This window comes from Gouania willdenowi, chromosome 15 (genome assembly GCF_900634775.1).
Source record: "Gouania willdenowi chromosome 15, fGouWil2.1, whole genome shotgun sequence".
Taxonomy (NCBI): Eukaryota; Metazoa; Chordata; class Actinopteri; order Blenniiformes; family Gobiesocidae; genus Gouania; species Gouania willdenowi.
This window is the reverse complement of record NC_041058.1, coordinates 36,212,102-36,233,756: the sequence shown is the minus strand read 5'-3', so window position 1 is coordinate 36,233,756 and position 21,655 is coordinate 36,212,102. Positions and strand designations below refer to the sequence as shown.

The window sequence follows — 21,655 nt, the reverse complement described above, 5'->3', positions numbered from 1 at the left end:
ACTCATATTACTCATCAAACCGGGGTTATGCAAATAACCTATAGTTGAAATGCAGTAAGGTATAAAAAAATATGAGAATGAGGTAATGCTATAGTAAGGCATAAATATAAAAACATTAGTTTTTTGTTTTTTTGAGATAAGGCTATCATAACACCCTAAAAACTACTTCAAATATGATGAGCACACCTAAGCTGGGCTTAAAATGTAGTAAAGCACCCAAAATCAGACGTAAGGCTATATTATAATAAGGCATAGAAAGGGAAAAATCTAAGTTATTCCCTGAGACAAGATCTTAAAAACTAGTGCAAATATGATGAACACACTTAAACGTTAGGTAAAAATGCAGTAAAAAAAAATGTGGAAAAACAACCAAAATCAGAGCTACAGTAAAGCATAAAAATGGAAAAAAGTTATTTCTGAGATAAGGCAATCATCAGACCCTAAAAACTATTGCAGATATGATGAGAACATTTAAACTGGGGTTAAAATGTAGTAAAGATTAAAATCACTGTAAACCAATATCAGGTACATTTACTGTACATTATTTATTGTTCACATTAATATAGTTTAAATTGAGGCACTTTAAACTTCCTGTCTCTGGAGTGTGTTTATACACACACACACGCACGCGCGCACACACACACGCACACACACACACACGCACACACACACTTTGAAGTCAGTGGAATGTGAGTAAACCAACACTAGAACAAACATCTGATCATGAAAAGGTCCATCCTTAGAGTGGGAGGAGTTTATCAGAGTGGGTGGAGCTTATTCTAGTTCTACCAGCAGGTCTCCTTCTCCAACCGTTTCACCAGATTTACAGTGAACGCTCTTCACCTGAGAGAAAACACACACACACACACAGTGCAGTAGTTAAAAAACAGGAAATAATTAAACAATGTTTACTGATCTGAAATGAATTGCTAAATAATTATCAAAACAAAAAACATAGTGACAATGTTGAAATAATTGATCATAATCCATTAAAGGTCAGGATCAGTCGTACTGTGATTGATCAGTAGCTGATCAGATGTGATTAATGACTCTGATCAATGGGATGTCAAGGATTAAAGTCAATAAACCTAAAAGTTATATGTTAACGTTCCGTTTATTTTTTTTCATAAACGTTGATCTAATGACATGTTCCAAACTGTCAGTCTTCCTCAGAGGTGTTCGCAGTCTTAACATGTCATGAGATCAAATTTCCTGAAAAAAGCTCAAATGAATAAATGAAACGTTAACATTATTTCTAAAAAAAGACGACAAAATGAATTTCATTTAAAGCTAAAAGTTTATATTTATTGAATAAATATTAATGTGGTTCCCAAACTTTTTCTGCTGCTCCCCTTTGAAGAATGGATCATTCTCAGGACCCCCACATTGCAACATTTGTAAAAATTGGGTAAAAAAAAGTATAAACTTTTTGAAACAAAATAAAAACGTTGACTATTCTTTGAATTTCATTAAAATAACAAAACATTTGCATTCACGTGTTTTAGAAAAGTTATAATAAAGCTCTTTATTAATAAACAGTTTCTATATTTATGCACAAGACCTGTCAATGGCCCCTGCCCCCCAGTTTGAGAACCAGTGACGGACCAATGAGGAGCCAGGTCTGTATGTGATCAATAGGGGGCGTGGCCTGTTACCTTAGCCTGTTTAGCAGCAGCTAAACTGTTCTGCATCTTCATGGCTTCAATCACACAGATCTCCTGACCCTCAGCAACCTGCAAACAATCACATTAATATCTATAAATATATATATCACTATTATTAGCATTAATCAATACATCACATCACACATAACTGCCTTTAAAACTCACATTACTGTAATAGAGTTGCTTTTATGGGTATTTGTATTATTTTTAGAATATTTCTAAATCAGTAATTTTATTTGTACTTGCATACATTTTAAAATAAGTAAAGTAATTAATTATTTAAGTAAATTATTATTTTTTTGTGATTTTTTTTATTGAACATAATCTATCTGTTGTTAGTCGTTCCATTTCTGATCAAAAACACTTTCTATGGTTCAGGTTATGGTTTTTACCTATTGTGTTATATATCATATTACTGTATATATTATGTTGTTACCCACATTAAACATGTGTTTTAGAGTTCATAAATGTATTTATATTTAGAGCCTGATCATTTTTCATTTTATTTTGAACTGAATTCATTGCTGTTATAAAATAATTATTAAATCTTTTATTTTCTACAGATGCCTTTATGGGAAATAAATGAAGTTCTAATTGTGGTAAATTGTGTCTCTTTCTTTGTGCAACAGACCAACATGTATTACCAACAATAAAGTAAAGTAAATAGTAACTGTACTTTTTATGTATAACTTACTTGTGTACAATTTCAACCAATCAACAGTACTGTAGTTGAGTATATATATCAGTACTCTTTATATCTCTTACAGTAACTATAAGTGAGTTATCAGAGTAAATCACAGATTTATCAGAATCAATCATTGACTTTGGTGTTTTATTGTAACTATATATATATATATAAATATACTCACTTTTTTATTCATAACCTTTAAATATGAATCATGACACAATGTTCCCTTTGTGTGATTATATTATTACTACATATAGATCATAATCAATCATCCACACACACATACACACTTACTGTATCTCCAGGTTTCACAGACACAGCTACAACAGTTCCAGGCATGGGGGAGCGCAGGATGCTGCTGGTGTCTTCAGGTACTTTTTCTGGCATGTGACTATTTAACTGTGACGCCAACCTGGACAGAACACGCACCCTAAACTACACACACACACGCACGCACGCATGCAGACAGACAGACAGACAGACAGACAGACAGACAGACAGACAGACAGTGGCTGGTGAACCCAAAGACACTGTTTTCTTCTGGAACTTGATTTTTACTGAGTTACAAACACAGATGAGCCAGGATTAGTGATTAGTGAATATGTTCCAGCTCAGATTATTTCATTTGATTTTAAACTGATTTATATTTTAGAAAGTAAACATGGAATGAAGGTAAGATTGTGTTGTTCTAAATTTAAAGAAGACAGTTTTTTATCAATTACTAGACATTTCAGGCAACCCCACATGGGGTCACGACCCTAAGGTTGAAAAGCCCAGGTGTAAAGGGTGAAAGAGTGAGAAAGTGTTACCAGTGTTCCCATGAACTGTAGGACGATCACTCCAGAAGCATCTCTAGACACACACTGAAAAGAAACATTATGGGCTTTAGTTTTAAACTGCTTCAGAGTGTGTTCACTAGTGGTTGGACTCAATTAAAAAATAATATAATTAATTAGACACTTTGTAATTAATTAATTTTGATTAATCTCAAATAATGGCCGAACAATATTTGACACAAAAAACAACGTTTTACCAATTTAAATGGATTTTGCATGTTTAGCGCTGAGCTGCTTGCTGCTATATGCTTAGCATTGAGGTGCTATCTGCTACATGTTTAGCATTGAAAAATGAACGCCCACGAAGCACAGCAACAACTTCTCCTCAGGTTCTCCTGTTTCTTGTGTTGAGGTCTGGGCATCAGTGTTATGGTATACTGGGAACTTGTAAAATGAGAAAGTAGTGGAAAAAAGCGATTAATTGTGTTATTTTTACTGTAATTAATTTGTCGCAATTAACGCAATAAAGTCTTAGCCTCTAGAGTTCACTGTTCTGATTCTGTTTAGTTCTTAAATTTTTTAAAAAAGTAACCACACATCAAAGTACCCAGTATGTTTTATGAAAATAAAGTTCCAGCTAAAAGTCATTGAGGAGTGAGGTAGTTTAACAAGGTCTGATACCTCGTGACCTGGTGTTTATATGTTATGCATATGTTAGCGCAATTACTGTAAATGGTTTTTTTCCTTAAAAAACATAACTAAAAAAAAAATCTAATTTTGACCTTTTTTTGGATCGATAAGATAATTGTGCAGTGAAATATTGCGATATATTGCTGAATAGTCTTTCACCCTTAGTGCTCACACACACACTACCTGCATCATACACTCTGTGCCGTTGATGGTCAGTGGTAGTAGAGGTGATGCTAAGTTCCAGGAAGAACAAACCTCCACCTGTCCTCCGTCCACCTCCACCTACACGCACGCACACACACACACACACACACACACACACTTCAGCAACATCATCTTCCTGGAGGATCAGCTCTGATACGTGACTCCCTCACTTTGTAAGTAGTTCCTGTTTTTTTTATTTCCAGTTGGTGGCGTTCATTCCCCAGCTCCACACACAGCTCCCAGTGGTTAGACTGGACGGGGACAGAGGCCACCCTGTAACACACACACACACACACACACTTTAATCACCACGTGTTCTCTGTATCCACATCAGATAATGTAACATCACATGTATGATGAGAGTTTAGAACCAGTTCAATATAATCTGATTCTGGCTTGTTCCTGACAGGGATGTGATCAATTATAATTGTAATCACGTAATTGATAATTAATTACAATTATGACATAATTATAATTGTAGTCGTAAATAAAAAAATATGTTGCTGTTGTGATTATAATTAGGCCCTAATTGATTTCAGATAATTAGGGCCCGAGCGCTAATAGGACCCTATTGTAATGCAAGTCATTTTTATTATTGTTACTATTATTATTATTAAAAAGTGATCGCATGTTTAAGGGCCTAAACACGTTCAAATTCTCATTAAAATTTGAAGTCATATTAGGACTGGTGAAAAATGTGATATTTTGGAGGAATTGCACATGTGAATGGCAAAATGACTCCATAGCGCCCCCTTGAAACACTATTTTTGGATTGTAATTGCTCCCAGCTGGAATTGAGACATCATCACTGTGGAGGTAGGATTGATGACATCATCACTGTGGAGGTTGGACTGATGAGCCTTTGCTGACTTTTTTTAAAGGCCATTCATAAATATAAATCTTGCATCCAACACTGCACTGTTAAAGTACGTCACACATTCATATTTTGGTTTTAAACATACCTGTTTATTTGGTTGTTATGAATAAAGTTGAATCTTCATAGATGTAAATATTCCTCTTAGCAGCCTGTTCACTAGGATGATGTGCTACGCTTATGGAAGTTATTAACAGTTTGTAGAGCTAATAGATGCTAATTAATTATAGCAGCTTTCATTTGTATGCCAAAAAAAATGGGTAACGGTTTAACCCAACCATCATTGATAGTCATAGCGCCACCTAGTGATGAAATGAAATCATAGACATTATATTTGCACAGAACATTGAAGGAAAGTTTGTGATATAATCCTTGAAATGGTTCAGCCACGCCCCCACATGTAACACACCTTGACGTGTGCCACGTCCTGACATGTGGTTGTGAGGGCACGTTCATCGCTGCTTTCAGCTTTAATTGACTTTGTGATTGTCATGGAAATTCTACAAATGTAATTAAACTCAAACATGGTGACCATGTTACAGTTGTATGTCTGACACTTACAAAATTAATAATTATTAAAATATTCATATCAAATTTTCCCACGACTTGTCACTTCTCTTCAGGAAAATTTCAACATTTAAATCTATGGGTTTAGTGACAGAAAAAAGGCTCAGATGTCCACACCATAAATATTAATACCAATATTATTCATTGATTATGATGCCTAACAAGGTAAACAATAGATGAAAAACTAATTAGATGATAGATAATAATTATTAGTGTATTTTACAGCTGATTATAGACATGGATCAAACTGACCCGTTAGCATTAGAGACGCTAACAGAAAGCTAACACAAGAGGAATGTTACGTTTAATAAGAGTTATTTATTAAAGATTCATTTTGTGATTAATTGTAATTAAACTTTAGTAATTGAGAATGTATATGTAATTGACTTTCAGAAAAAGAAAAAATAATCGTAATTTTAATTGTAATTGTAAAAATTCAACATGGATAGTAGAAGACATAATTGTAATTTAAAAATGTAATTGAGCCCAACCCTGGTTTGCTGATATCAGACAGATATGAATATGAGTATTGATTGGGACATCCCTACTGGTCACTGTTTAACTGCTTAGATCAATAAAAAGAGTCAACAGAGATCAAAGATCAATACTAGTGATCAGTTTCACCTCAGGGGGCCGTGGACGTTCTGTGAGCGTAGCTGAGCGCTGACGTGGAGAGCTGCTGCTGAGGCCAATAGCTCCCTGCGCTGGTTTGCATCCAGCTGGTGACCTTTGAACCCGTCGGGGTAGACCTCAGGCAGGAAGTTGGTGCTGATGTCACCTGAGATGAACCTGGGGTGGCTGATGATCTCCCTCAGGAGAGGAATGTTGTGGGTCACACCTGCACACGCAATGGAACACCTTCAGAGTGTGTGTGTGTGTGTGTGTGTAGTGTGTCGTAGATTTCCACCATGAGTCTGTAACAGTGTATTTATATATTTAGCTCATAGTAAATTAAAAAATCTTGGGTAAATTTTAGTATTTCTCATTATTCTTGTGTAAAACATTTATTTTTCACTCTAAACTATTCACATATTCAATAAAAAAATCAGACATTTTCCCTAACATGATGACCAATCAATCCGTGTACCCTTCGTTCTTTGGTTATTCCATTTTAAAACCAAATCAAAATAACAAATAAACACTGTTTTTTTTTTTGTTTTACTGACTTAAAACCAAAAAACAGATAAGCAGAGTTCTGACTTCCAGTCAGGTTTTAGAGCTCAACACAGCACAGAGACTGCTTTAGTTAAAGTAACTAATGATCTACTCTGGGCTTCAGATGAAGGACGACTCTCAGTGCTGGTTTTATTAGATCTTAGTGCAGCTTTTGACACTATAGATCACTATATTCTACTAGAGAGATTAGAGAAATTACTTGGAATCACAGGGACTGCCCTAAACTGGTTTAAGTCCTACCTATCTGATAGGTACCAGTTTGTACACGTGAATAATAGGTCTTCTGTGTACACTAAAGTAAGCTACGGGGTTCCTCAGGGCTCTGTGCTAGGTCCAATCCTCTTCTGTATCTATATGATCCCCCTTGGTAATGCTATGAGAAAATACTCTGTTAACTTCCACTGCTATGCTGATGATACCCAACTGTATGTATCAATGAAGCCAGGTGAGACAAATCAGCTATCTAAACTTGAGGCCTGTCTAAAGGACATTAGGGCCTGGATGGACCAAAATTTTCTTCTTCTCAACTCAGACAAGACTGAGGTCATTGTACTGGGCCCGCGACACCTTAGAGAAACCTATGCTAGCCTAACTGCCCTAGATGGCATTACTCTGGCACGAAGCACAACTGTTAGAAACCTTGAGGTTCTATTTGATCAGGATTTATCCTTCAACTCTCACATAAAACAAACTTCAAGAACTGCCTTCTTTCATCTCCGTAACATTGCTAAAATCAGATCTATCCTGTCTCAGGGCGACGCCGAAAAGCTAGTCCATGCTTTTGTTACCTCTCGACTGGATTATTGTAATTCTCTTTTAGCAGGCTGCCCGAGCAAGTCGCTTAAGACACTTCAGCTGGTTCAAAATGCTGCAGCACGTGTACTGACTAAAACTAGGAGAAGAGATCACATTACTCCTGTATTAGCCTCTCTGCATTGGCTTCCCATAAAATATAGAATAGAATTCAAGATTCTTCTTCTCACTTATAAAGCCCTAAATGGACAGGCACCAGTCTATCTCAAGGAGCTTGTAGTGCCATACAATCCCCCCAGAACACTACGCTCTCAAAATGCTGGACTACTCATTGTTCCATTTGTCTCTAAAAGTAGTATAGGAGGAAGAGCTTTCAGTTATCAGGCCCCACTTCTCTGGAACCATCTACCAACCACGGTTCGGGGGGCAGACACCCTCTCTACCTTTAAGGTTAGGCTCAAAACATTCCTCTTTGGTAAAGCTTTTAGTTAGGAACCAGCTCATAGCTCATAGTTAAGATGCAATAGGCATAGACTGCCGGGGGGGGGGTCTGGCATGCTCGGTTGGAGAGGGCGTTAAGAGAGAGGTCATTTAGGTTAGAGAGGGACCGGAGAGGGTCCCATTCCTCTCTCTAACACTCCCTCTATGTCTGCTTCTTCCCTTGTGTGTTTGCTCCTGTTCTCCTTCTGGCTTTTGTCTTGCAGGTCCGTGGGATCCTCAGTGTGGAGTTACAGAGTCTCAACAACTCTGTCTCCACCCTTTCCTCTGCACACACCCAACACAGCATAACGTGGATGGCTGTTCATCATAGGAATGGGATCCACACAAGGTTCCTGCTGCTTAACAGAAGGTTTTCCTTGCCGCCATGATGAATTCATGTTGGGTGTGGGATACATATGTATGTGTATATACGTATATATGCATATGTGTGTATCCATAAAATGAAGAGTCCGTCCTTAAGACTGCTCTACTGTAAAGTGCCTTGAGATACCATTGGTTATGATTTGGCGCTATACAAATAAAAGATTGATTGATTGATTGATTGATTAATAGCGTTTCTTTTCACTAGTTTATCAGTAATGTGACGTATGCGTTGCTCTATTTTTGTCCCAGAGTGACCCCCCCCACCCCCCCATCTGAGAAGCCACAGTGTGACCTGTGGTCAGAGATTTTTCCCGGAATAGATAGAAAGACAAATAAACAAAACAATATAATATGTTGGCGTTATCATTTTGGTTTTAAAACCGATCAGAAATATTTGGTTTTCCCGTTTTACTTGTTTTAAATTTATAAAACAAAAAACCACACGTATTTTCTATTTGTTTATTTGGTTTTGAAAACTAACCAAACCAAAGAACGAAGGGTACACGGATTATAATCGTGATTACAATATTGATTGGTGTGTGTGTCAGGGTTGGGGTCAAATACATTTTTCAGTTACAATAAAGTTTCCAATTACCTATGTTCAATTACAATTAGAGTGACTAGCATTTTTTACAATTAAATTACAATTTTTTTTAAGCTGATGAATATATTTGTATTAATATTTATGGTGTGGGCATCCGAGCCTTTTTTCTCTCAGTATACTCCTAGATTTCTATTGTTTTAAATAGTAAAATGTGTGAAAGCTTGATATGAAACATATTTTAATAATTATTAACTACATATGTGTAGAACTGTAAATAGAACTATAACATGGTTCACCAGGTTTGCAATAAATTGTAGTTGACAATTTTTATAGAATTTTCATGGCAATTACAATTCCAAAAATCAATTATCTAAACTAAATTACAATTTATTATGATTACTACAACATATTTTATAAAAATTACACCATCATTGTTATTGATTATCAATTACGCAATTACAATTCTAATTGAGCCCAACCCTGACAGCCACTGCCTCACCTCTGATGACGTAGTTATCCAGAGCCTCCTCCATCCTGCTCAGAGCTTCAGCACGACTCGCTCCATACGTCACCAGCTACACACACACACACACACGCACACACGCACACACACGCACACACATGAGAACACATGCACGTGTTTAAAGAACAAACACTCACTCACCTTAGAGATCATAGGGTCATAGTAGATGCTGATGTCACTTCCCTCCTGGATACCGCTGTCCACACGCACCTGATTGGGCAGAACCAGAGCACACACTCCAGGATTGGGCTCAATTACAATTCAATTACAATCATATTTCACCCCTAAACAGTACATTACAATTACGTTCTCAATTACTCAAGTTCAATTACAATGCATCACAATTACTGAGTGTGAAATAAATAATAATCGGATCCTTACTCTTGTGTTAGCATTCTGTTAGCATCTCTAATGATAATGGGTCAGTTTAACCAAGGTCTTAACCCTACTATTAACGTACTATTAACTGCCCCAGGACAGCTATGGCTACAATAGTAGCTTACCACCACTGTGTATGAAGTGAAAGAATAATCCACATCAATGTAAAGCCCTTTGAGTGTCTATGAAAAGCACTCTATAAAATCCAATGCATTATTATTATTAGGGTCTGAAGGCTGGAAAGGCCTTGATCGCTAATTTGACCCCCTGAGCATGCCCAAAGTCTCACCAAAATGTGCACACACCACAGGCCTGGTGAAAAATTTTATAATTTGGCGCAATGAAAAAAAAATCTGCAAAAAAATGAACATAAAAAATACAATAGAACCGCACGACCGGCAGGTTTGACTGATTCTAGGGCCGGGTGATGACGTCGACGTAAAATATGCGCACCGATGCGTTGTCTGACCCAAACGAAGATGGCGGCGCCGGAGAATAACTAACACGAGTGGCTCCTCTGAGTTTCAAAAGTGCAAAGCAGTGAAGACACGCACTCGTTCGTCAAAGGTAGCTATTCCTCGTAATCCTCGTCCTTCATCCCGGGTGTGACCGGACGGCAGCGCGTCGACAAGGAGGAAACACTCGCCGTGACATCAGCAGCAGCACACACACACACACACACACACACACACGGAGCCAAGCATAAAAAAACACATTCTCCTTACAACCGAGTGCATCACATCAAATGGCTCTCACCATTAAAATATGAACAAAAACTTTTTCCTGAGTCATGGTGAGAGGTTGCTCTATACCAGTGGTTCCTAACCCTACTGTATTATGACAAATTACTATAGTTTTCATATTAATCTCACACAACACAACAATAGCAGTAATTAGCAGCGGACATCTTAAACAATTGCATAAGCTACTGGCCTCTCACTGACAAACTGTTTTTCCCCTTTATTCAGACTTGTTTATTGTTTAGCTAGGCGCTAATGCTAATAGCTACAGCTATGTTTTGATAGCATTTCTTACCTCATATAAAACCTAATGTCCTCATCTAAAGCAGCAAAACGTTCCAAGTCAAACTTGTTGCTGATGGTCATCTCCTCCATCTGTCTCCGGGGCGCAACGTTCTCCGCCCAGACCTCCTCTATAACACTGAGGGCTAAGTCCAATGCACCCATCGCAGCAGAGGAGCAGTGGTCATGGTCAGGACATGGTACATTCATTTCCTCATTGGGGTCCTCAGAAGGAAAGTCTAGTCGCTCTCAAACACCAGGACGAGGGGCAGGAAGGGAGTAATTATTCGCTTCAGTAAGAACGGGAACAGCTCCGCCGACGCCCTTGTGCATTTGATCACTCCTTCATGTCAGGGTTAGTTAGGGGTTAGGGGTTATCTCTCTGGATGTTGATGATCCACTTTTTTTGCAGCTCATCCTCTTGTGGGAACGTAAAAAAACTCAAAGCAGAACTACATCTAGCTTAAGCTGTACACCTAGGAACGCAACAGTGGTATCTAGATGTTCTATCTCCACTTGTTTGGAAGGTAAACTTTGTCCTTTTGGATGTCATTGTGTAGACACACAACCACACAAACATGCACAATAAAACAAAACTGTGAAAAACATGTTTCAGTGTGACGGCTCACTTCTCCACTGTTTTGATTGTCTGAAAGCGGTAACAGGAAATACTTAATCAGTCTTATTTTCAACCGGAAATACGTCACCTCTCATTGTGCATGATAGACCATTTTCATATGAATTAAAAGATGCACTTTTTTCAGTAAGCGAGGCCTGTGTGTTTTCAACATTAATATTAAATTATGTTGGTTCAGGAACGACACCATGACAGGCTCCCACTGCCTTTTTATTTTTTATTGAATGTTACCTCTGAATGCATTATTTTGTAATTTTATATTCTTAATGAACTTTATTTTGGAATTTTGAGTTGAAGAGCAATAAACATATATTGCAATGTTATGGAATTCATGTTTTTTAAATTTTAGATATGTAAATCAACAAGTGTAAACTACTTTTAGTCAATTAATCACAATGAACAAAAAGTTACATTGTGACCCTGCCCAAAACAAAACAGGAAGTCAGCCATCTTGGGTCAAAGGTCAAAAATGGCGTTTCGCCCTGGAAACGCATTTGCCTGAACTAGTCTGAGGGGTTCAAACTTGATCGGAAAACACTTACGACCCACTGAAGATTAAAAATCATCGAAATAATTTGGTAATGGTTTGGTGTGGCACTGTCGCAAAGTTGCAATGCTAATTTTTGTTAGCATGCCAGAATTTCAAAATCCCCATACTTCTGACAAACAAAGTTCAATCAGCTTCAAATTTCACACAAATGACATTTACCCAAGCCTATTCATGACTGCAATAAAAAAATTCCCACCATGCCTTGCGTTTTAGTCTGGCGCCATTTACGGTCATGTTCATTGTTAGCAACTATAGCACACCATAATAGAAAAATGCAAATAAGTGTCATATACAAGGTTCAAACTGCCTCATATTTGACACACATAATGGTTGTCTATCCCTAAACAAGACTCAATGTGATAATTACCCATCATGCCTTGCATTCTCAACTGGCGCCATTTGGCACGCCATAATAGGAAAATGCAAATAACTCTCAAATGCAAAGTTCAAACTGCCTCATATTTGATACACATGTTGACTGTCCATCCCTAAACAAGACTCAATGTGATAATTACCCATCATGCCTTGCATTCTCAGATGGCGGGTCAGCAGGTCGTCAAAATGAGCACGGGAGAGACAGAAGTAGCGCTGATAGCAACTTACGTCCGAGAGGAACTCTGGTGAATCCAGAAACGGCGCCGAGGCGCAAATAAAGCCAAGTCACTCTCTGGATAATGTAGAGCTGATGAACAGGAGTCAGAGGGGGCGTGTTCAACAAGGAACTCCAAACTTTATTCTCCATCCACCCACACTTCTCTATAACCCTCTGACATCACAATGAACACGCTGAGTCACACCTAGATACATCTGACCAGAAGCACCACCTTCTAAACACAATGTTCCACCACTTCAGTCACTGTGTGAATTATCATACATTGTACGAACACCACCGGCAACAGAGAAGCCCCTCCCTTTGACGCGCTCCCTTCCCAACTTGTTTGGACCTGCGTCCTGAGCATCTTTGACACCGTTCACATGACCATTTAAAATGTGACCTGTATCAGACTCCAGTGTGAACGCTTTATGGCTCTAATCTGACCCGTGTGTGCGTTGACCCGTTTGTCTCAGAGTTTTTGTGCAGCGGAGCTGGAGAATGAATGATCAGGTGGAGGAGAACGAAAAAGAGAGACAAATATTTACTTTAAGCGTTTTGTGGTGCTGATTAGTTTTTTAACACAGACCATTTATGATATGAACCTTATTCAAGCTTTGACCAGAACCGACAAAGTGAAACCTACAGGTCTGACACACATTATATATTTATATAAGAGCCTGATTTTTTTCATACAAATGACATATTTACGTTTGTTTTAGTGGTTAGCCTGCTTTTATTAATAAACTGTTAATGTCAACATCAGATCAGTGCAGGGGGAAACCAACATATCAACCAAAGGTGCACAGTGTGTGCCGCAGCACCAGAGACAGCAGTGGATCTATTTACAAAATCCCTGCATCAAATATAAGGATAATCCATGTTCTTGTGCAGAAAAAGAATTGATTCAATAGTGGATGCTTGTGCTTCAAGCCTGTCTTAATTCATTCCCTCTCTGCTCTGAACTCAGGACCGGCCTGCTCGACAGGCAACACAGGCGGCCGCCTAGGGCGCCATCTGCTGGAGGGGTGCCAAATTGCAAATAGTAATTTAAAAAGGTCAAATAAATGTGAAACACACCCTTTACAATCACTGTACATGTTTTCTCTTAATTGAATAATAAAAATCTGTAACTATACCTGCTAATCTTCTGCCCATATCTATATTTTAATTCTTGTTCTATTCTATATGATTCTATTGTGTTGTTTGCACATTGTGTTCTTTGGTTTTAAGATTTTTGTAACTAACTAGTAAAACCAAACAGGAAAGTAGAAATGTGATTGTACTGAAACTTTTATATTTTATTTTAACTTTTGATTGCACTGTTTTGCATTGCTTTTTGATTTTGCACCATTTTTGTTGTTGTTCCCTTGAGACATTTGCACTATACCTGTAGGTGTTATATTGTATTACAGTGCATTATTCTAAGTTTCAAAATATGTTGTATTTTTTCAATTATTTGTTGTGTTGCAGAAGCGCATTGTTTTGTCTTGATATTTAAAATAAATAATAACGTGTACACGATGTGTTTAGACTTGGAAAAAAACTTCATCTATTTGTATTCATTCATGGGGGTGCGGGGGGGTCAAAGTGCACTCTTGCCTAGGGCACTGAATGACCTAAATCAGGCCCTGTCTGATCACTGCGCTGACAGCTGAAGTAGAACATTTTTTTTATTTGTAGCCAGCATTCACTCACACAGCTGTTGCTAGACATAGAATCATGTTTAGGCATTAAATATATTACATATGATATTTAGTCTTTATCTCCTTTTTAAGTGCATTGCATTTAAAAAAAACTAAAATGGTAGTGAAACTGATACGTCGCTATTTCATGTCACCGCGGTAAACGGTATTATCGCCCAAGGCGAGTGTGTGTGTGTTACTTTGCTGAGGTTGAGTGGCTCCTGGTACTGAGAAAGTCGTCCGATAGATGGAAGACCAAAGGATTTATAAGGATCCTATTGAGAGACAAAGAGCAGATATTTAATAACAGGAAGTGAAAAGCCCAGAGGAGAGGAGGAAGGAAGTGAACCTCAGCGTAGACGCGGCTCTCTATGGCCCAGCCGTTTATAGGGATGTCTTCCTGTTTGAGGTGCAGATGGTAACCTTTAGCGACTCTGATCATCTGCTCCACCAGGTCCAGGCCAGTGATGCACTCTGTGATTGGATGTTCCACCTGTGGAGAGTCAACACACTCAGTTACTGAATAATAATAATATTAATAATAATACAGCAGCTGTTGTTGGAAGGACACAAACAAACCTGCAGACGTGTGTTCATTTCCAGAAAATAGAAGTTCTTTCCAGAATCCACCAGGAACTCCACAGTTCCTGCTGAAGAATACTGCACAGCTTTAGCTAGCTGCACCGCCTGCTCACCCATCGCACGTCGCGTCTCCCCGTCCAAGAAAGTACTGGAAAGGACACACGTACATGATCAGGATCATCCCAACACTTTAATGAAGTCACGTGTATTTTACAATAACATGTAACACAAACCAAATGTTTGAAAACAACATAAAGGAGGAAGCACAATCTCATTGACCCACATTTTCACCATTTACAGCACAATTATCTGCCCATCTTTATATACATATAGGTATAAATATATGTTTATAAACACATACATGTTCATATACATACACATGTATATATAAACACTAGGTGTGTAACAACACATGTATTTGTATTGAACTGTTTCGGTACACGACGTTGGGTTCAGGTACAGGGTTGTGCACGGATGAGTTCCCGGTACGGAACGGAAGTTACTTGTGTTTACTTCTGCCTGCAGCTACATGTGCAGCCCGTGTACGTCATGGCTAATGCGAGCGCGAAACCAGAGCTGGAGGCCCCTCCTCCTGTCGCTAAAGTCTCCTGGTTAGGAACACTTCAGCTTCTGGGTGAAATACTGTAACAGAGAAAGACCAGCAGTGTGCTGACATTGTTCAGCTGAGATCATGTATGTTTCTGGGAACATGACGAACATGTTAACTCACTTGAAACGTCACCACCTGAGTGTGAATATCACTGTGATTAGAAAGAAAACATCCTCAGTGCAAACACAGCTGACTCAGCATTTAAGCAGCCTCTGCCGAGTAATTCAGATCTGACCAAAACTGTAACAACTGTCATCAGAGTTTTTATAGCAGCAGATAAAAGCTGTTAACAAGCTGTGAGGAGATTATTTTTTATAATAATTTATGTATTTTTTGTTTGAGAATATTATTATTACCAGGCAGCACTTTACAAGTATTGTATTTTTTTAACTTTATTTTCATATTCTGTATAATGTTAAATACATTGTTGGTTTAAAGTTTCAAATAAACAACATGTACATTTATGTTTTGCATTTTGTTCCATACTGTACCGAAAATGAATTGAACCGTGACCTCAAAACTAGGGTACGTATCGAACCGTGATTTTTTGTGTATCGTTATACCCCTAATACACACACGCACAAGTATTTATTTAGCCATTAATTGTGTATGTTCTCCACTTAAAAAGATGAGAGGCCTGTCATTTACATCATAGATAAACCTCAACTATGAGAGACAACATGAGAAAAAAATCCAGAAAATCACATTGTAGGATTTTTAATGAATTTATTTGCAAATTATGGTGGAAAATAATTATTTGATCAATAACAAAAGTTAATCTCAATACTTTGTAATGTACCCTTTGTTGTCAATGACAGAGGTCAAACTTTTTCTGTAAGTCTTCACAAGGTTTTCACACACTGTTGCTGGTATGTTGGTCCATTCCTCCATTCAGATCTCCTCTAGAGCAGTGATGTTTTGGGGCTGTCGCTAGGCAACACAGACTTTCAACTCCCTCCAAAGATTTTCTATGGGGTTGAGATCTGGAGACTGGCTAGGCCACTCCAGGACCTTGAAATGCTTCTTATGAAGCCACTCCTTCATTGCCCGGGCGATGTGTTTGTGATCATTGTCGTGCTGAAAGACCAGCCATGTTTCATCTACAATGCCCTTGCTGATGGAAGGAGGTTTTCACTCAAAATCTCCAGATACATGTCCCCATTCATTCTTTCCTTTACATGGATCAATCATCCTGGTCCCTTTGCAGAGAAACAGCCCCAAAGCATGATGTTACCACCCCCATGCTTTACAGTAGGTATTGTGGTCTTTCTCCTCCAAACATGACGAGTTGAGTTTTTACCAAAAAGTTCTATTTTGGTTTCATCTGACCATGTGACCTTCACCCAATCCTCTTCTGGATCATCTAAATGTTCTCTATCAAACTTCAGACGGGCCTGGACATGCACTGGCTTAAGCAGGAGGACACGTCTGGTACTGCAGGATTTGAGTCCCTGGTGGCGTAGTGTGTTACTGATGGTAGTCTTTGTTACTTTGGTCCCAGCTCTCTGCAGGTCATTCACTAGGTCCCCCGTGTGGTTCTGAGATTTTTGCTCACCGTTCTTGTGATCATTTTGACCCCATGGGGTGAGATCTTGTGTGGAGCCCCAGATGGAGGGAGATTATCAGTGTCTTGTATGTCTTCCATTTTCTAATAATTGCTCCCACAGTTGATTTCTTCACACCAAGCTGTTTACCTATTGTAGATTCAGTCTACCCAGCCTGGTGCAGGTCTACAGTTTAGTTTCTGGTGTCCTTTGACAGCTCTTTGGTCTTGGCCATAGTGGAGTTTGGAGTGTGACTGTTAGAGGTTGTGGACAGGTGTGTTTTATACTGATAACCAGTTCAAACAGGTTCCATTAATACAGGTAACGAGTGGAGGAGGAGCCTCTTAAAGAAGAATTAAACTAATTAAACTGGGCTTTAAGCCTTTATTGGTCATGTATATATGTTGTTACACATATATATTGAAATTTATCCTCTGCAATTTAACCCATCCCTGGGGAACAGTTGGCAGCCCTTTTGCGGCGCCTGGGGAGCAGTTCGGGGTTAAGGGACTTGCTCAACATCCCACAGTGATGGCCCAGGTGAGGCTTGAACCAGAAGCCCTCTGATAAGGCCAGCGTCCAATTACTCATTTTTACCGAGGGCCTGATGCTCCTTTCATCAACGCAACACCAGAGTTTTATGGTCAAAACATCCCTGGAGCGGTGCTTTTTCTCTCCCTCACCACACTTTACTCACTTTATTTTCTCTTTCAGTGGCTGTTAATATTAACTATTGTTTTATTCAATTTTTTCTTTTATACTAGAAAAAATGACTGGAGCCTTTTTTTCCATCTCCGCTGTGTTTTGTGTCAACATTTACTACAGCTGATCTCTGCGTGTGTGTTTGCACCTGCTTGTCTGTTGTACTATTTTCCGGCGCTAAAACAATCACTGCAAACAATTCCAGATTTGATGAATTGGATTGCGAGCACTGCATTAATTTATATACATGTTCTCCTCCCATATTTTTGCTCCCCTTGTGAGCGCCGCCTACTTTACATATTCATAAAAGTAAGTAAGTAAGTAAGTAGTTTATTTATAAAGCGCTTTTTGCAGATAAAATCACAAAGTACAGAGTTGTGGTAAAAGTACAAGTGCAACACAATAGAATAATAAAACAAGAGTGCATAAACATCATAAGAACAGCAACATTAAAGGATAAATAAAAATTAAAATCCAGTAACTAAAAGCTTTTCTGTAAAGTAAAGTCTTCAGCAGTTTTTTTAAAAGTGACCACACAGTTGAGCTCCCTGAGAGACTGGTGCAGGTTATTCCAGAGTCTGGGAGCTACAGCCTGGAACACCAGGTCTCCTCTGGTTTTACATTTAGTTTTTGGGGTCTTTAGGAGACCCTGACCTGAAGACCGAAGGCATCGCCCTGATGAGTAGGGGTACAACAAGTCCGAGATATATTTAGGGGCCTGACCATGTAATGCTCGGAACGTGAGAACTAATATTTTATATTCTATGTGAAACTTAACTAGAACCAGTGCAGAGTAGCTAGAATGGTGGTGATGTGGGATGTTCTAGAAGCACCAGTTAAAAGTCTGACAGCAGCGTTCTGAACGATCTGGAGTCTGTTTAGGGTCGACTTATTAAAACAAGTAAAAACAGAATTACAGTAGTCAATACGAGACGATATAAATGTGTGTATGACCAGTTCTAGATCTGATTTTGATAATATATGCCTCACAGAGGGTAACGCGCTAAATGGATTGAGGGCGCATTGTGACGCGCAGCAGCAGCGGCAGCAGCAGCAGCAGCAGCGTCCTGATTCCCTGGGGTTTGTACAGATTATTAGTACGTGGAGTGATGTTTGCACACGTTTTAATCCCTCTCAACCTTTAGTGAATCTGGCCCTGAGTGTATAGTTACACAGAAACACAGTGAGAACCATATGAATCCACTAGTAGTGACTAACCTGGGGGCCTCTTCCACCACCTTCTGGTTCCTCCTCTGGATGGAGCACTCCCTCTCATTCAGCCACAGAGCGTTGCCATGTTTGTCAGCCAGAACCTGGAGGAGGACGAGACACATCTCCACTGGTTTCACATGGATTCCCATGGTTCCACTCAGCATGAAGACAATTACTATTTTAACTTCCAATTACGTCTTCAATTATCCATGTTCAATTACAACTCAATTATGATTACAGTGACTGGCATTATTTCCAGTTACAATTAAAATGAAAACTGCTATTTTTCCCTGAATGTCAATTGCAATTATGTTCTCAATTACAATTAATCACAATTACCGAGTCTAAAATAAATAACCCTTATTAAACTTAACCTTCCTCTTGTGTTAGCTTTCTGTTAGCATCTGTAATGCTAACGGGTCAGTTTGACCCACGTCTTAAATCAGTTATAAAATACACTAATAAATATTGTCTATCATCTAATTAGTTTCTCATCTATTGGTTACCTTGTTAGGATTCCTAATCAATGAATATATTGATATTAATATTTTTTGTCACTATACCCATAGATTTATACATTTTTTATTTTTTAAATGGTAAAATGAGCCTCAGGAGAAGTGACAGGTAGTGGGAAAAGTTGATCTGAAAAATATTCTAAAAATTATTAACTACAGTATATATGTGTGAGACATAGAACTGTAACATGGTTCACCAGGTTTGGGTTCAATTACATTATAACTGACAGTTTTTATATTATTTCCAGGATATTTACAATTACAGTCAATTAACTGTTACTATTACAATTCCATTGTGATTAAAACAGCAACGGCTCTTTTAAAATTACAAATACAATTGCAATTGTGTCATAATTGTAATTAATTACCAATTAAGCGATTTCATTTATAATATATATTTGAAGCCAACCCTGGTGCTCAATCATGAAGGATTAGTGTGGGGGGCACCCCCTGGTGGGGACACCATAATAATAATAATAATAATAATAATGTGAAGTCTGTCAGGCATGAGTTTTACTGTGGAAACTAGAATAGAAACAGGAGATGAGATACATACGTTACTAAGCAGATTAACCAGTTACACAGTGGGTTCATTTGTTCATCAAACACAAACTATTATTTCATTCTAAGCATTATTTAGGATCCCCTCCCCTCATGTACCTGGATCTCTATGTGTCTGGGGTTGTCGATGTACTTCTCAATCAGTAACCTGTCGTCTCCAAAGCTGGACGCTGCCTCCTGGGATGAGAACCTAAAGCCTTCCCTTGAACCACGCACAGAGCAACAGAAAACACTCAGTGTGGAAGCTGAAATCATCTGTGATGTTAAACTGTTCTGGTAGTGAAGAATAGCGCGTACCTGGTCTCTTCCTCATTCCAGGCGATCCTCATTCCTTTCCCTCCACCTCCTGCTGAGGCTTTGATCATCACTGGGTAGCCTGGGACACAAACACACAGCAACACTACACTGACTAACAGACACTATCCAAGCTAAAACACAACCCATTCAGGACATTTAGGGGCCGAGATTGATATTTGGGGGCGGTTACACGGCAAATCAAAAGGAAAAAGGAGACTGAGGTTGAGAAGCAACAGAATAAAGGCACAAACGTTTTCAGGAGGAACAGACTCACAAAGGTTCCTCTGACTGTGTGTGTGCGGCACACTGCCCCGAGTCAAAGAGAGATAGTGATATTAGATGGGATAAATAGCTTCTAAACCTAAAAGAAACATTATCTAAGGTGGAAAGAACAGACGCAATTCATCTGCAGTGTGGACGTGGAGTGTGTCTGCTCTGATCAGCTGGGATCAGGAGGCAGAAGGGTGCTACTCTGAGCCTCTTACTGTTCTCACAGCAGTGAGTTATACATGCTTTCATGTCTAAAACATCAGAAAACTCTCCAATAACACAAGATAAAGTCCCTACATTTGTCACTAGTCTCTATGGAGAAAACAATAGCAAAGTGTTCCAAAGTTGCGCACGTTTGTGCAACTGTTCCCAAGAAGACCGGTGAGTTTAGTTCAGGAGGGGAGGGAGGAGCGTGTAGCAAAACATGCAATACATAAAATTACTAGTAAAAAATACACTCCCAGTCAAAAGTTTTAGAACACCACACTTTTTCACTTAAACTTATTCAGTTTATTGTGTCATTGCACTCTGAAATGAAAGTATAGAACAAATATAAGTAATTATAGTGTAAAAAGAAATGATTGAATCCATGAACAATACTGTTCAGCTGGTGCTCATGAGGGTCTGGTACCACAGTGTGTTCTAACACTGCTTTAATGCAGGAACCAAAAAAGGTTGGAACACCTGTAGGAATGAGTAGCACCAGCTTTCAACCTTCATTGTTGCAGATTTAAAATGTTAACACACTTCATGTTCCCTGAAAAAGGCCTATTTGTATCATTCTGAAATGTACAGTATTTTTTAGTTTTGGGAAACCAAACCTTTTTTTTTAACATCTGGTTGTTCAGTTCTAACCTTTGGACCATTTCAAGATATTCATTGGACTTCACGACTTGAATTATAATAAATAACTGGAAGAATGAGGGTGTTCTAAAACTTTTGACCGGTAGTGTACATTAGATGGAACCTTTATAAAATAGTTGTAATGAAGACTCAACAGGTAAGTGAAGTGGGATGCTACAGTGGTCTTATATTAACAGTGATCAATTGTGACGGGAGCATTTGGAGTTTTTCATAGATATATTTCACTTTTAAACATCCGCTTTAATTTAATTCACATTTATAGTTACATCTTTGGCTACAGTAGACTATGATTTCTAGTGGGTGATGAGCTG

General features: G+C 38.5%; 1 protein-coding gene across 2 annotated transcripts in view; it reads right to left on the bottom strand.

The window, feature by feature from the left end:
• Positions 1-521: 521 nt before the first annotated feature.
• The window catches only part of pcca (propionyl-CoA carboxylase subunit alpha), a 29,251-nt gene continuing 8,117 nt past the window's right edge, over positions 522-21,655 (bottom strand). For both annotated transcript variants that reach the window (XM_028469259.1, XM_028469260.1), the window contains 15 exons: positions 20,211-20,289; positions 20,013-20,115; positions 18,844-18,938; positions 14,767-14,917; positions 14,537-14,680; positions 14,388-14,462; positions 9,465-9,533; positions 9,300-9,375; positions 6,088-6,301; positions 4,193-4,295; positions 4,002-4,100; positions 3,162-3,215; positions 2,647-2,787; positions 1,656-1,733; positions 522-843 (listed from right to left, as the gene is read on the bottom strand). In XM_028469259.1, the coding sequence (XP_028325060.1) occupies positions 775-843; positions 1,656-1,733; positions 2,647-2,787; positions 3,162-3,215; positions 4,002-4,100; positions 4,193-4,295; positions 6,088-6,301; positions 9,300-9,375; positions 9,465-9,533; positions 14,388-14,462; positions 14,537-14,680; positions 14,767-14,917; positions 18,844-18,938; positions 20,013-20,115; positions 20,211-20,289 (1,550 nt within the window). In that variant the 3' untranslated portion in view covers positions 522-774. The remainder of the gene's footprint in view (positions 844-1,655; positions 1,734-2,646; positions 2,788-3,161; positions 3,216-4,001; positions 4,101-4,192; positions 4,296-6,087; positions 6,302-9,299; positions 9,376-9,464; positions 9,534-14,387; positions 14,463-14,536; positions 14,681-14,766; positions 14,918-18,843; positions 18,939-20,012; positions 20,116-20,210; positions 20,290-21,655) is intronic.